The 17,523-nt window shown below is 40.0% G+C and overlaps 1 protein-coding gene across 3 annotated transcripts in view; it reads right to left on the bottom strand.

Moving 5' to 3' along the window:
* Positions 1-17,523, bottom strand: part of LOC149142195 (threonyl and alanyl tRNA synthetase second additional domain-containing protein) — a 264,846-nt gene that overhangs the window by 84,975 nt on the left and 162,348 nt on the right. For all 3 annotated transcript variants that reach the window (XR_016264627.1, XM_089448951.1, XM_089448952.1), the window contains exons 5-6: positions 12,771-12,873; positions 12,566-12,640 (exon numbers count right to left, since the gene is read on the bottom strand). Coding sequence is in view for 2 of the 3 variants with exons in the window: in XM_089448951.1 (XP_089305077.1) it covers positions 12,566-12,640; positions 12,771-12,873 (178 nt within the window). In the remaining variant the exon portion in view is untranslated. The remainder of the gene's footprint in view (positions 1-12,565; positions 12,641-12,770; positions 12,874-17,523) is intronic.

Genomic DNA, 17,523 nt, shown 5'->3' with positions numbered 1-17,523 from the left:
ATGTCTTTAACCATAACAAGCAGCAATTTGTAAGTTGGAGGGCCTACCTTAGGCAATTTAGCAATTTTGTTGGCTCCTTGCATGAATTTGCAGGTGATTTGGTAAGGAGGGCGCTGACGGGTCGCGCGCCTCACCCAACGGGTCGCGCGCCACTGACGGGTCGCGCCCGTTAGAAAATAACACTGCTGGAAGGCACTTGACGGGTCGCGTGCCTCTGACGGGTCGCGCGCCTGGTCTGCTCACAATTTCGCTCCAACCCTCGCCCAATCTCTCTTGCAAGTGAGTTAGATGCACAATGAGGGTAAATGGAGGGAGATTGGTCTTTTATAACTTTGATTTGAAATAATTTCATGCCCAAACCCACTTTATAATGTTTTTCTTTGACACTTTATAAAATTGACAATTTTGGTTTCCTTTGTCCTGAAATTGACTCATTTAATGCTTTTGCTCGATACTTTTTGCAGGGATATCATCTGAGGGATCTTGGCAAGGGAGCCAGGGTTACATGCTGTCCTTGGAAGATTTTTGAAATTTCATCACTTTTTACAAAAATTTGAAAAATGACCTTGGCTTTAAAAACAGGGTTTTTAAATCCAAGGTGAAAATTAACTGTACAAAATAGAAATTTGCGAAGAAACATTTTGAAAATCATCCCTCTGGCTTGCTGAGCACTTATTGACCTTCAGAGACATGACCTTGTAAACAAACTTGACCAAAACCCTAGACCTAGGAATTTGACCTCAAGACAAGACAAGACAAGCCTGAAAGAGATTAAGGACTGAAATGACTTTGATCCAGCAATGCCAAGAGGGGGACAAAGACACCAGCTCCTCCATCAGGGTTATGGCATGCCTAATGGGATGCAAAAATTGACACTGATGAGACACCTACTTATGCAAATGCAAAGAGTTTTGATCGCTGATGGAGGTCTACTAGACCGACTCTAACAGACCCCACACGTAGAACTTAGGAACTATAGGCAATTCGACTTTATTTATGGCAACTAGTGGAATGTGGGGGCCACCCACATGAATAATTTGAACTTGGCCATGGCATGCGTTGGAGGGAATCGAATGAGTGGAAGGAGGGGCCCACAAGAGGCTAAGGGGACCCAAGGTGATAAAAGAGGAAGGAGCTCTCATTTTGCATCATCTTGATCATTTGACAAACAAACTTACCTTTGTACGCTTTACTGCTTAGCGAGTCTACCGGTTGTTTAGCCACAGATCTTCCACAAGGGAGATTCAACCTCTACTTCGGGGGACTATCCGTTCCCACCCTAGGGAAGTTGTTCCACAGAGATTTCACGGGTTCCAGCATTGACATCCACTTCATCCAGCGACGCAGAGGAGGAGACTACGTATTTTCTGGGCAGCCAGAAACACGCAGAAGTAGATTGAGCCAGTCAGGAGGTCCATAGCTTGTTGGGAGTTCCGGGAGCTGGAAAGGCTATTGGTTGAGGACATTTTCACTGAGTTTTGCAACCAGCCAGTCAGGGGTTACAGCAGTACGAATTTCTAGGCAGAGGGATTGCGCAGAGGCCTCTGGCAGCAAACTCGTGGTGCTTAGGAGAGCAATCATCTGGGCCAAGGATCATCCGGGGAGCAAGGAGTCAGTCATCACAGGTGAACCCAACATTCTAGGGGTGTTTTCAGGAGGATTTACAGGTTCTTTCCTACAAGTTGAATTTGGCAGTAGCAGCTGGGGAGAGACTTCAAGGAGGCTGAAAATCCAAATTCAAAACCAGAGAAATTCCCTTCTGGGTTTTTCTGGGTTTTGTCCAAGGAATCTAAGGATAAAAGGATATAATTTTCTGGGCGGTTTTTGGGCACATTTCAGCAGGTTGAAGTTCAGTGGGACAGTGGTTTTACTGGGACAGCGCAGTGCCGAGTGGTGCAACAAGTGGGCAGCCTTCAGTTCAGCTATTCCATCACCTACGTTTGGTCCAGCTTGTCCTTCAGACAAGCCCATGTGCACCATCTCATTTATATTGTACCTATGCTCTCTGATTTTATAATATATGGCTCAGCAGTTCCAAATTTACAGTGTTTTATGGGTGTATAATGCATGTTTATAATTTTATGCTATTGCACTATTTATTTGTTTAGAATATCACTTATATTCCTTCTTAGGAACATTACAGAAAATCATTTCATGAGCTTTCTTGAAGTATTTTGCTCCCCTTTGCAAGTTGGGTTAACTGTCATCTTTCGGCATGATTGGCTATCGCATAATGTGTAGAAGTTTGTATAGGTGGTTTCAACATTCAAGGGTCTATCTTTGTGAATATGAGTTGTTCTAACCATGTAATCATTGGCCGCACTCATTCGCAAAGTTTTAAGCCCTGTCACACAAGTGTCATCACGGTCGTCGCAAAGTGTATCTTAAATGTCACACTTGTCGTAATTGGTCATAAAGTTGTTGCACGGAGGGAAATGCATTGTTCATGTGTCCTGGGTGATCTATGTTGTTGTGTCGTCAAGTATTCTAAGTGTGAGATCCAAGGTTGCACGAAACGAGGAAATGGGTACGAGTTTCCGAAACGGGAAGCGATACGAAACGCGACCTCCCCAAATTTTGGAAACGGGGAAACGCGAATATATATATATATATATATATATATATATATATATATATATATTAGGACATTTAAGAAATATGTGCAATCATAAAGCATATATGATACATTCTAATTTATTACATTATGATAAAATTGTCAATTGTCAATGCATAAACTATAAGTATCTAAATTTACATCACATTTGCTCACGAATAATCACATAATGAAAATAGAAATATCCAAAATCAGCCACGAGAAATTTCTAATTTTTTGTCTCGTGCTTGATTGGGAGTCTCCTCCTACATAGTCGAATGACCTTAGTGCTCTTGATTAAATACAACTTTCATACCCTAGTACCCTAGATTCTCTTGATTATTGGGAGTCTCCCCTGCATAGAGGGCTTTGCTCTCTCGATTAAATACAAGTTCCATACCCTAGTACATGATAAAATCCAATGGAAACATTGCAATCCCCCCAATCCTGAAATCCTGAAAAACAGATAAGTCTGCTGGATTTTGAGTGAGATCTAAAATTTTACTTTCTCCATATGAAATCCAATGAGGGTGAAACCACTCTCAAACATCCTGAGTCATTTCATGGTAATGTTAAAAATTTAAGTAAAAGGATGAAAATGAAAAATAAAGGAGAATATCACTTTTACTTTAAGAATTTAACATTACCATGAACTGCATATCAACACTAGGGCAAAAGTTCACTTTTATAACTTTAGACAGACATCTGGAAGCAACTAGAAGTCACTAGGCTAACGTAAGAATAGATTAGAAAACAAATAATAATAAAAAAAATTTGAAAAAAACACAAGTAAATGTTGAAACGTGGGTCGTACGGCCCTGAAAAGCATTTCAGGCCGTACTGGCCACGTTTCAGTTTCGTGAAACGTGGCAGTACGACCTGAAACACATTTCAGGGCCGTACCAAACGCGTTTCAGTGTTTCGTACTCGTTTCCGTACGGAAACGCCCTCCTACCCCACGTTTCCTGCAACATGGGTGAGATCACATTCGAAGTCTTATCACTATTCACATCAGTCTAACTGGTGTCACACTTAGCCATTTCTGAGAAGTCTTCCCGACCAGGCAATTTGGCTTCACCCGACCTCTCTAAATTGTGCATTGTGCAGTTCTAGTCCTCTAGTTGTGACCTTGCCCCTTGGCACTACGCAATGCGTAGTTCCTACATCCCAAGACTGTTGCACTACACAGTTTCTGTGCTCAAGCTCCGGCCTTGGCCTCCAAAATTACGCAATCCTTTCTCTCAGCCTGACCCTAATTATACACTGCGCAATCACAAGCCTTAGGCTCATTCCCTGAGACTCTGAACTGCGCAATTTCCCAGCCTCCCTTGTCTCTCGGAACTGCGCAGCGTGTTCACTCAGTGTCCATCCCCTCAGTTGCCTCACTGGCTCCCAGAACTACGCAATTTTCATCCTTGGCCCAGCCTGAACTACGCATTACATAGTCTCAAGGCTCAAGCTTCACCCTTGACTGCCTAAGCTGCGCAATTGTGCAGTTACTGAGCCTCTTTCCCAGCCTGTCACCTAGTTCCAACTCAGTCAGTGGATCAATGTGCACCATCTTAGACTAGGGGTTTATCGGATTGATGTCATCTTCTCATGAGTGATTTACAGATACAGGTACCTTACCATGTTATGGTGAGATGATGAACGGAGAAGTGAAGGAGGGAAACATGCTAAAGGACACTCTTGTAGTTGAACATGCAAGTTGATCAATCACAAGAAAGCAAAGGGACATTAGTTTGCGATCGCAACTCACGACTCAAGATCATTGAATACTCCTTATCACCAAGTCATACGAAGGTGAAAAGAAGAGAATTTTCAAGCAGATGCTCAGCATATAGCAACAACAGTGGCTTGACACTGCCACATCATCAAGCAGCCCATGTCAGCAGTGTCATGTCATGTCATGCCATGAGTTTTCATATGCCACATCGTCATTGTGAATCATGTAAATGGTATTCAAAATGTATTGTAAAGTGGAAGTCCAAAGGACACACATGGAATATAAAGAGTCATGTAAGTTGAAAAGTCATAGGAAGTCAAACAGTCATGAGGGTAGTCAAGAGTCACAAGGAAGGGGCAACATTACCCCTTGGTTATATATACTCCCTCATTGTATGAGCAAATGACTTTTCACATTGGCTCCTCCCGCAAGGCATTAGAGAGACAGATCAATTCTTTTGAGGAGCAAGGAGTGGCTCCAACGCTCCACTATTAGAGCTAGTGATGTTCATTGTTTATATGTGTCTTGGAACTTTTACTTAATAATAGAGGCCTTCAAGGCCAGCACGTTCTTCATGCATGAATTATGGATATTTGTAAGGCTATTCTGTGAATGTTTGTAATTCATGTTCGCTTTCATTTGTGCTAAAGTAGTTGAAATATTTCAATTATTTTGGTACTCGTCATATTGATAATATGTTGTAATTGCTATTATTGTTGCCGCATGTTGTAGCAAAGTTGAAAAATATTTTGAAAAAATGTTAAGTTAGGATATGGACATAACAATATTGAATAAAATGTTTTTGAAAATATCTTGATGATGATGTCCATATCAAAGAAAATGTTAGGTTAGATGTCCTAAAAAAATCAAGACAAAAAGAAAATGTGAGGTTAGAAAGAAGAGAAAACAAATAAACTCTGAAAGTGAGAAAGTTTAAATGCCACTACTATTTTTTCCGCAAAATAATCGTTGTGTGTAGCTTGTCATAAATGCCACAACCCATGACAGTCAAATAGTTTAATCTTGACTGTTTCATGCTTTAAATTTGATGTTATAATTAGAGAATAAAGATCTGGCCAAACTGTTTAATCTTGGCAGATCAGTAGTTAGGTAGAGAATAATAAGGTGCTCATCAGTTTAATCTGAGCCCTTGGATGTTATACGGTTAGAATTAGATAGTTTGCTTTTTTAAAATAAAAAGAAAGGAAAAGGGTTTGTTAGATTAAATGCACCCATTAAGTGAAGAAAAAATGATAGGATAAGCAAAGGGTAAGTAAAAAAAAGGTTGCAGAAATATGATAATTGATTGGACAAAATGTACATTTATCACGTTTTATCATATGTTTCTATGTCCATGAGGCAATTACACAAAGCAAATGAAGGTCTACAAGATCAATTAATTAACTTCCCTCATCCACATTCATCCCTATATTTACTAATTTCCCCTTCCCACCTTCATACAGTTCATATTCATTCATTTTCCATAAAAACCCTTTTCCTAAGGTTGAAATTCTTTTTGCTTAGGAAAAGTGAAAACTCCATGTTAAATCCCCTTTTACCCAAAAAACCCACAAAAAGATGTTTAGCATAAGTATTGATGTATATATGTGAAAAGCAAACAACTCATGAAAAAGCATTATACTTAGTGTATTTCCCCTTTCCGCTTATGTTTCATATTAATGCTAACTTATAGTATTAAACCCCTAAAAGTCCCCTTTCCCGTATATTATTAACTCCCTTTACTAAATATCCCGAAACCATAAGTTTTATTATAAAACTATGTATTCCATAACACATTGCATATCAGCGGATCGCAAATTTTTCAACGTGTATGCACTCTCCTCTGCATTGCGATATGCGATGCGCGATAGACCCAGACCCGACACAAATATATTTCAAAATTCATTGCCCATTTCGCATCCGCCCCTCATCGCAAGTCCCGATTGAAACATACACCCTTCGCCATTGCGATCTCTGATATGTGATGGGAACCCAAACCCGATCACAGTATTATCCATGATTTATTTTCCACATCGCGTCTGGCCCCTATCACATTCCTTTGCGATGGGCCTTCCTTCACTAAACTGCGATTGCGATATGCGATGAACTCGACCCGACGTCATTTATCCGCCCGAATTCATACTATTTCAAGTCTGCCATACCTTGTTTTGCAAAGGATTTCTTTGTTAAAATGTTTTTATGATTTAAACGAAGAACCAACTTAAACCTCTATTTAACCATAAAACCCTACTAATCTCAATTTTTAACCCATAATAAAGCCCATACCGCCATGATTAATCATTGGGCCCCTCTGTTGCTCTTTCCTCTTACCTCCGCGCTGCTCTTTCACTCCACCACCGTCTATCAAATGCATTCAAATCCAACGACCCTCAGTGATTTCGGGTTGGCTCTCTGTCCAAGCATTACCCACCCGAAAAAGCAGTATTCCACCGACCTCCCCTTGCTACGTGTCAGGCTCTAAACTATATCGGGTGACCCCTCCCAAAAACTGCTCGCACCTCATAAGCAGTGCGATGAAAACCAAAACCACCTCCTGCATAATGACAAAATGGCCACTGTCCACTTTGCGCCATAATTCAAAAAGTAAACTGTTTTTCCGTTTAAACGTAAAAATCACCATTTTGCTTTGTTTCACCCGTTTACACAGTGAAACCTCCATAAACCTCTGCGACCAATAAAACCATTGTTTTACCTTCCGATACGCTCTGGACTCCTTCCAATATCCTTTCGAGCTCAATAAAGCCATTGACGACCTTCTTTGTCACCTATGTTTTTCTTAACAATTATGTGTTTTACAGATAAAAACTCTTGTTCGAGGCTTACAAATAAAAAAGCCTGCATACAGTTAGAAGACAAATACGAAAATCATATCAAATCACTTTACCCTATAACATAAAATCTAAAATGATTTATTGTTGAAAAACACAGTAAAAACCTAAAATGCACAGTAACGGTAAAAAGGAACATAGTAAAGGCTACTCAGCAGGGTCAAAGGATATTCACAGAGTTTTAAGAGTATCAGATGAAAAATCAAATGAAAGAATCAACCAACGTAAAAGATACCAACAATCAAGCAGCTTAAAGGGCAAAATATCAAACAAAAAAGCCAGCACAACCTGAATAAAAGGGACAGCAAGACGCAGTTCAATAGCTGCCCCTATCTTCTTGCATGAAGATCTTTCCTTTCCTAGAATAAATCTTAATCAGTTTTAGGATATTTTCTTAGTTTCATTATCGTATAAATAATTCTCTTCTCGAGTTGTTAATGGTTCAAGGTTCATTGTTCATTGCTTGTTAAGTCGTGACTGTTCATTCCACTTTGAACCTGGTTGCACCTTTGAAGGAAGCTTTTCTAGTCACTTGATGTACTCAGCCTTTCTGGAACCTTAATACAAAGCAGAAGATTCTGAATTTGGTTTTACACGGTTTGTGTTATCCTGTAAGTTTTTTCAGTTATCAATCATTATGTTTTTCTTCATATGCTTGTGACTTATAGAGATATCTAGGTAGGAATAATTGTGTCTCAATTTATTCCTATAAACTCTTGAAGTGATCATCTATTAAGAGAATGGATTAATGAATTATTTGTTTAGCAAATCCCCTCTAATCAATAAATCATCAGTATCTTTTGTAAGCTTAAGTATATTGCCTTGAATCTTTGGAACGCAATTTAGAAGGTTTTCATACTTATGATTGTTCTGTTTTACATTCTGGAAACTGTGATAATCATAATATTTTCTGTCTTCTTCTCACCACTATTTGATCTATATCACTGTGTAAAGCTTTATAGCAACCCTTTGCTGAGATATTAATATTATCCAAAAGATTAAGTATTTCAATTCTACATCTGTCTTCATTCATTGGTCTTCCAAAACTAAAACCAAAAATCCCAAAACAATTATTTAGATGCTCTGGCATTGGTAGCTGACCTACTACTATCTCAGAGGTACAACACCGCATCCTCATGGACTATTCCGCTGGATATTAGGCACGTCTTCCTCTTGTTCGTAGGTGTCTCTACTAGGGTTGTACTACTACCTCTCTCTTAGAGGCTCATTTTTCCTCCCCTCCACAGTGAAAGAACTTTGACACACATACGATCGAACACTCACCAGGCACACCCCCCTTGCTTTTCGAAGGCACCACGTGTTTCGCTCTCTTGCTGACAGTTAGAGCCAAGGCAAATCTATAAGAATACATGGCAACTGAGTTGATATTTCGGATGGGGCTCCTATGCCAAACGGTATGAGGTCTAATTGGGACTTCAGATCAGGGAGACCCCTTGGTTGACGGATTTCCAGCATCATCAACAGGAAATTAGCTCCTAAAAGATAGGAATTTCCTCCTATTTGCTTACACAATTCCCAAGGATTGATCTCCTCACTACATGCAACAATTATACACTCAACTAGTATACAACTCATGTTACACTAGCCTTGTCTCCTCCACTCCAGCTGAGCAATTCAAATTCCATGCATGCATGAGCTATTTTGGGTCGATTGATCAATTCATTGACAGATCTCTAAGTTAGATTGTTGTTCGACTGCTTAACTAACCTTCAACTGACTCTATCAATAGCTAGAGGTCAGTTAATTGAATACAACTGAAAATATTTGAACTAGATTGCTAAAATTTAGCAATCACACACGCATGACTAAACTCCAAGCCCACTAACTCGAATTTACTGAGCTAACTAAGTGACAAGAGCCATGTCACGCTAGCTAACCACCTCCAAGTTGTCTTGTTGATGTGAAAATTCGATATACCGAAATTGACTAAGGCTAAAGTGGAATTGAACCTTTCTTGCTACACTTTCTAACACTCCCTCTTAGCAAGAAAGGGATTTTGCACCACCCCTATCCAGCACCTGTGGAATGTATTATATCACTACCTCTCACTTTTGTTGTTTCTACTACAACAACTACAACCGAAAAGCATCCAAAAAAATACTGAATCAACTTGTGTCTCTGTAACTCTCTTCTGGGAAGAATGCGCTGATGTTGATTTTGCACTGTGCCTCATGCAATGCTATCAACACTGCTTTGTGCTCCTCAACATCTGACTACACAAACTGACATTGATCCTTCTGCTACTGAATACTGTGGGCCGTTGTAGCAAGGTAATGATCCATGAGGAGGACACCTCAATGGACCCTACCCAAATCACTGGAACTTTGGGACTAAGGTTCTACATCAGCCCACCTCACTCCAATAGGTATAACTGCATAGATGGAAAAATCTACTTCTAGCTTGTAGAGATTCTTCGCTCTAACTCCAATTTGTTTCACTTGTCCAGTAGCTACATGTTTCAGGAAGGCTTTCCCCTTACTGAAATTAACATCATAGCCTCTATCCTCCAACACTGCTATAGAGATCAAGTTCTTCTTCAGCCCAGGTACAAACATGACACTTTGAGGCGAAGATGGGAGCCAAACTCCCTCTTAAAGGTTACAGTACCAATTCCTGTAGCATTGTAGCTCCCATCATCGCCCAATTCAATATGCATTTGAAGATCCTTCTCCTCCAGGGTACTGAAAAATTACTTGTTTCTTGTCATATGGTAAGAGCCACAAGAATCTAGGTACCAATCACTCCCTCTTACTATGCTTGCCAAGCAAGCAAGGAGGGTGAAATCTAATTCGAATTGCAAAGCCAGTGCTTCACCCCCTGCTCTTGTTGCAGAACCCTTACCAGACTTCTTGCGCGGACACTTTGCTGCATAGTATCTGAATTCATGGCAGTGAAAACATTTTATCTTTCTTAGATCCTTCTTCTCGCCATTGTTCTTAGATCCTTCTTCTCACCATTGTTCTTGCCCTTTGCCTTCATTCCTTTGCCAACTAGAGCAAAGTCCTCTTCCTCTTCTTGGGATGTTACTCCATCTCTGGTATTTCTCTTGATCTCTTCTTGAACCAAATCGGACCACAAACTTTCCCAATTTGGTAAATTTTCCCTTCCATTCACAAAGTCCTGTTAGTTGTACCGGGATTTTAGAAGGCCTAGAAGAGCTAGTCTCACCAAATCATCTTTTGCAACATTCACCCCAACCCCTTCAAGCTCGTCTCAAACTTGAGTGAATTTGGGGAGATATTGTGGAATAGTATCATTTTTCTACATCCTAATGTTTCGAAGTTTGTCTTTTAGGGTCAATTTTCTATGGTCACTACTATTTTCGAATAGCTCAGCCAATGCCTTCCATATAGCAAATGGTGTGTCTTTACCATGGAGATTTGAGACCACATGGTCTCTCAGACCTTCCAAAAGAATTCTCCTGGCATTTGCAACATCCTTCTTCCACTGGGTTAACTGCTATGCATCCGACTCTAGAAGTTTTGCAATATCAGTTTTAACATATTCTAACACACCATTATCATCAAGCACTGCTTCCATTTGATCCTTCCAGCTTATGAAATTCGAGCTACCCTCCAAGGCATACTCCAATCTTAGACAGTGGAAAGACATTCTCCCGATCCTGAAGAAAAACTGCTACACTGAAGCTGCAAATTCGAAATTCCTAAGAGACAGGTTCGAAACACTGGTTGTAATGTGATTTCAAGCCTCTGATACCATCTAGAAATTTGATAGAAATTGCAACTGCTCAAGATTTCGAACTAAAAACAAGAGACACAAATCTACTCTACTAATTTGTGGAATAGAAATCACAATTTAGAAAAACATGCATAGACATGCAACAAGCAAAACCACAAGTACACAATGATTTCTAGGGGAAACCAACTGGGAAAAACCCCTCAAGTCTCTTTGCATTAATCGGTTGAATAGAGAAATTATTACAATTGCTTCCTCCAGTTCTGAGCACAACCTACAAAAGAATAATTGTTCTCTCTACTGATTGAGGACCTCTGGACAACATTTAGCCACTGTATGCCTCATCCAGTCTCCTATTTCCTTGCACAATCCTCAAGGAAATTAGCTCTTAAAAGATAGAAATTTCCTCCTATTTGCTTGCTCAATTCCCAAAGATTGATCTCTTGACTGCATGCAACAACTATACACTCAACTAGTATACAACTCATGTTACAGTAGCCTTGTCTCCTCCACTCTAGCTAAGCAATTCAAATTCCATGCATGCATGAGCTATTTTGGGTTGATTGACCAGTTAACTGATAGATCTCTGAGTTAGACTATTGTCCCACTGCTCAACTGACTCTATCAATAGTTAGAGGTTAGTTAACTGAATACAATTGAAAATAATTGAACTAGATTGCTAAAATTTAGCAATCACACATGCATGACTAAACTCCAAGCCCAATAACTCGAATTTACTAAGCTAACTGAGTGACAAGAGTCATGTCACACTAGTTAACTGCCTCCAAGTTGTCCTGCTAATGTGGAAATTCGATTTACTCAATTTGACTAAGGCTAAAGTCAAATTGAGCCTATCTTGCTACACTTTCTAACATTTTTCAATAACTTAACTTGCCAATCTAATCTTAATTGAAGTTACTAAGAAAAGTGGTTGTCTTGCCCTTAGATCTCGTAGACTTGTTGATTTCAACAAGTTTCCCGTTAGTTTTCTATCCTTTAGGGACTACCCCCCTTAGCTTGCCTAGGAGAGAGTAGGGATCAGAGTGACAGCCCCTAGCCTAAGCATTGCGCCTTAAAGATATACCTTGTGGGGTTGGAAACTTTTCCCACACTTAGGTGTACACTTTGGGCAACAAGAAGTTGTATGGAGAAGCAAAGGCAAGGTGAGGGTTCCCTCACATACCCACACTTGCATTAAATAAAAACAGTTACGTCTTTTGTTGGTTTTAGTAATGTGATTTATGAGGACATGCCCCCATGGGAGCATCCTAGACTAACCCAAGTACTAAGAGTATCCCATATTTATAAGCGTCACTCCAATGAAGTTCCCAGTTATCAGGAACTTGCAATGGATGACACATGACATTCCCAATGAAGTCCCCAGTTCCTGGGAGAGTGGGAGGTAAGGGATGCATCACCAACCCTTGGGAACATGACCCTGTGGAACATTTTTTGTTTTCTAATACAGGCGAAGTGTATGTGGAACCATAGAAGCCATTTGAATGCAATGGATGCTACTACATAGACAGACACTTTATTTGACAATGGAATAAAAACACAAACGCACAACCTCACCAGTATTGAAGGCTTACGATGGACCACAGTATTGCTGAGTCCAGTGCATTTCAAAAGGGTTAGCTCACAAAATATCAAGAGATTAGAGAATAATGATAAATAAACCTTGGGAATATACTCAGGAAGCTCCCCACCACATAAAGCAGCAGCAGATTCATATGGCACAATAGCAGCAGATACCTGTGAAATTGTTTGCAATCATTGTTAGTATATAACTTTCTTGACAACTGCAAAAGATGCAAACAATCATTAGCTTGCCCATGTAAACTGAAAGCATAAACTTCAGTACATCTGGAAAAAAAATGTTCACCTTCCCTCCAATAGCAATTAAACGTTCTGCTTCCTTCTCCAACGCCTCCCTTTTGCTTTCCAAATCATTGGCTGGAATCTTTCCTTTATATTCAACAAAAGCACTTCACAAACACAAACAAAGGCTAACAACATCATGAAGAGCCAATCCATTTACTATAATCATATGTGCCCATGCATGTTTTCTCGTTGTAATGAAATTAAAAATAAAAGTGCTAGTTTCTGTCAAACACAAATTTTAGTCATATGTTTGAGTAGTTTAACAGCATTGCTTACCTTCTCATTCCTGAGCACTAATACAAACAACTTGATTTCCTTTATTTCATATTTGATATAACACACACACACACACACACACACATGCTGTTTGCTTTCGCTTTTTTATATTTGATTCAGGTAAAAATCTATGTTGGATTTTCCAACTCGTTATTAACAGAAGTTGGGGGTCAAAGAATTAAAAATGTATATATATGTGTGTGTGTGTGTGTGTGTTTGTTTTCAACAATATCTTATGGCTGATTTAGCCCTTAGAACAGTTCAGTTAAATGCCCTCCAGCTTGCTAGAAAACTAGTTGCTCCTCCACTAATTTTGCATTCTTGACCAAACTGTTTAAATTTTAAGGAAAAGTCAGTGCATAGAGTACTTTTAACATATTTTTTAAGAGAAACAGATTCAGAAATATACTTCTCAAATCATACAAAAATTATTCAATTATTGTAAGCCTGGGGACTTCCCCCACATTGGAGCATTGACAGATATACTTCGATGACAAGGACGTTATCACCTTTAGGTTGGGCACATAATTCTTCTTCATCAGTGCCAACGTATCCTCCCACGCATAGGACGTATGAATTTTCTTTTCGCAACCATTATAGGTTGTCATGAAAGAATATAAAGAACAAGAAGATATTCAATGATATGAAGAAATGGCAAAAAAGGCCCGAAACCAAACCATTGTATTCACATAATCATGGAAAATAAATACTACAATCATAACCACCATATAATGGTCAATGGTACCTAATTTAGAAGACTAGAGCCATTACACTAACACGTAAATAAGTACATGATATCTTGCATAAAACCTATATCGTAAAATATACATCAGGTGGTCAAGGACTTTGGATTAATTGAACTAAAGTGTAATGTTCCTTTTTTTGGTGTTCCTTTTGACATGGTTAGGATGGACTTTCAGAGTTGGGCGCAGACATGTCACAGGTGCAAGTTGTTCTCATTAGCGGGCCCAGGGGCTTTTGGAGGGGTTTTGAGGAGTTTCTATGAGATCCGATGGCATTCACTTGGTATATTCCATCATCCGCACAGTTTGCCTTTCACTCCGGTGCATTCCGGAACTTTCAAAAAACAGAGTTATTATTGGGCCTGACTCAATTAATTGTGTTTAAGGTGACATTTCGGGAGGAATACTTGACAGAACACCTTAGTGTAATAGCTCGTTGGAATCGGAACGAGAATATCTATAGGATGGGATGGTTAGATGTGAATTTCAGTGACCTGAGGAGACATGGTGGCCAATTTACCCTTTTCCCGCATTAAAAATAATATTTTAATTGAAATAAAATAGGGAAAAGTGCTCCATGGTTAAAATTATAATAAAATAGGAGTCCATCAGATCTATAAAAGAGGAGGAGGAGGCCATTGGAGGATATCTTGGATTTGTTATTTCTTCTTTTATGAGAGGTTGAGAATCCAGTTCTCTACTTCAGCAGTAGCCCCAAGACAGAAAACCTTGAGTGATTGAGAGAGATTAGGCGAGTACCCATCTCCCCTTGGTGAATTCATCCTAAATTCACAGGAGAGCTTAGCAGTGGCATTTCAGTTCAATTTGGGATGTTGGTGTAGCGCAGCGGATTATCTTGGAGGCCAGCTTTTCATCTTAGCTATTTTGGTTGTATATGCATGTAACCTTAGTTTATCCATTATAATAAAAGCCGATAATTTTCCTGTTCATTGTGTTATTGGATTGCAATGCTCTATTTGTTTATTTTTACATGGCAATCTTCTGTTAATAGAATGTTGATTTTACAGTGAACTTTTGGGTTGAGTAAATTTCTGCATAATTGGCAAAATATCCCATTTGGGACATTACATAAAGGCTAACAAAACCCTCGTTATTCATAATTCCATACAAGTGTACTAGCTAGGCAACAAAGACTAGAGAAAAAGCTCATGACATCTCCAAGTCTTCAACCTGATAACCATGGTCTAAAACCTCATGAGTCTCAATGAAGATCCATGTTACCCACCATTTTGCTGGCTATCTAACAAGGATCCTGTGAGCGCTTTTAGGTGGTAATAGCAGTAAAATGTTGTGTGATGAACAGCTGTGAGGGATGATGTTTTGGGACTATATTGTTCTAGCAATGGATGTACAACAATTGTGAAAATGTTGCCACAACTATTGTTGGGTTAAAGGATCCTTCATCACTTATGAACCTGTTGTCCACCAGCTTTTGATTAACTGCAGATGGGCAGTTATAACATCATATCCAAGGTTCGGGTAATTACCAGACTGAAGACAATGAATTTGTGGTAAGATTCAATAGGGTATATTACCTCAGGACCCCATCCAAGAGTTATTATGTAGTGGATCAAAGAGCAGCAACAAATGAAGAAAGGGTGAGCGTAATAACTCACACACACAGGAAGATCCAAGGGTTGTTCTGAACAATCATATAATTCCAGAGGATACCTGAAGTAGAGCATTCATAGCAAAGGAGAATGAACCACTCAAACCTTTTCCTTGTGCCATGAGACCTCGGACTGTGGAAGTGATTGACCCTATGGCCACCTTGTTGAAAAAGTGTAACTAGGTTCAGTCTTTATAATGACATGTAATTGGGATTTTATGTAAAAGATGTAAAGAAGAAAAATAAAATTACTGTAATGCTTGCATCATGGGTTTCATGAGCAAGAGATTTTATTTTTAGTTAAGGCTCCCATTGTGAGCCTTTAGGGATATTGTCATCTAGTCATAAAAGTCTAAAGAGTCATTGTCATGTATTGAAGGCATGTTACACATTGTAAGAAGTCAAATTTGTTTTTGTAATTCACCCTCCAAGACCAAGTCACTAGTCCTCACTCAAGTCGGCCTACAATGAAAGGATAATTCTAGAATGATGAAGTCAGCCTACTCCAAGTGATCATGTCGGCCTAATAGTGATGGTCCAACCACTATATATAGCAGTGCTCGACCTCATTTGGAGGACATCAATTCGGTGAAGCAAGTCTCTAATAATAAGTGCGAAAATCATACTAGAAGGAGCCCTTCACATCAGCGAAGAACGAAGGAAGAAAAGCGAAGGAAGTGACATTATTGGTGGACTGTTTTTGGGCTATTCTACCCTCACACGTGCAAAGATTACAGATCTAAAGGAGGCCGAAAGTTGCAGTCATACAAGGGTGATCAAGTTTGAGAAAAGACTTCGCTGAAGGAAGCTGAGGAAGAGAGAGAAAAGAGTCTCCCTCTTGAGGAGACTATTCAAGAAGAAAAACTGATCTAGGGTTTTTGTTGTGAAGGAGAGGCTGAAATTCTGAAGGAAGACGAGAAGAGGAAGAAGAAGAGCAGCATAGGTTTAAGGGAGAAGAGGATGTTTGTGACTTTGTCATGTCCCTTCTCACAAACATTAGTCACAGGGTGCAGCTACACAATTTTGGCACATTTTTTACTTAGGAAGAGAACCCCACAGTTCGACTTAGGAACTTTGGGGCAAATTCGACTTTATTTAGCAGCTAGTGGGATGTGGGGGCCACCCACATGGGGGAATTCGAACTTGGCTATTCGATATGCTTGGAGGGAAATCGAATGGGTGGATGGAGGGGCCCACATGAGGCTAAGGAGGCCCAAGGGAATATAACAAGGGATCAGCTCTCATTTTGGATCATCTTCCACATTTGCAAACAAACACTCACTTGTACACTTTGTTGTTTAGCAAGTCAACTGGCGATTTAGCCATGGATCTCTCACGCAGGAGATTCAACCGCTACTTCGGGGGACCATTCATGCCCGCCCTACGGAGGCTATTCTACAGGAGTTTCAGGGAATCAGGGGCAGCAACACACTTCAATCATCAGCGCAGAGAGGGAAGTGTGTGTTTCTAGGCAGCCAAAAAACACGCAGAGGGAGTTGAAGACAAGTAGGGGATTCATTGCTTGTTGGGGGATCCGGGAACTGAGGAAGCAGCATAGTGTAGGCATTTTCGCTGGAGTTTGCAGCTAGCTGAACCAGCATACCAGAATTTTGTATTTCTTAGCAAAGGGACAGCGCAGAGGCCACCCAGCATAAATTTTTGGTGACTTGGGAACAACTAATCTTGGCCAAGAGCCATCTGAGTAGTTAGGACTTGGATAGCAAGGTTAAATCCATCATTTTGGAGGAGTTTGCAGAGGGATTTGGAGGCGGTTTCCAGCAGGTCGAATTTGGCAGCCATAGCTAGGGAGAGGCTCCATGGGGGTCAAAAACAGAAGTCAAAACCAACCAAATTCCCTTCGAGGTTTTTCTGGGTTTTGTCCGAGTCCAAGGCTAAAAGCACACAAATTTCTAGGCGATTTTAGTGCACTTTCCAGCTAGTAGAAATTCAGCAGTGCAGTGGTTTTCTGAGGCAACGTAGTGCAGATTGGTGCAGCAATTGGGCAGCCTTCATCTCAGCTATTTTCCCACCTGGGGTTGGTCTTGCTTGTCCATTAGGACAAGCCCAGGTGCACCATTCCAATATATATTGTATTTAGCTTGCAG

This window comes from Pinus tabuliformis, chromosome X (genome assembly GCF_031772625.1).
Source record: "Pinus tabuliformis cultivar Carrire ecotype Pingquan chromosome X, CPIR1, whole genome shotgun sequence".
Lineage (NCBI taxonomy): Eukaryota > Viridiplantae > Streptophyta > Pinopsida > Pinales > Pinaceae > Pinus > Pinus tabuliformis.
The sequence above is the reverse complement of the archived record's forward strand: the minus strand, read 5'-3'. Positions and strand labels throughout refer to the sequence as shown.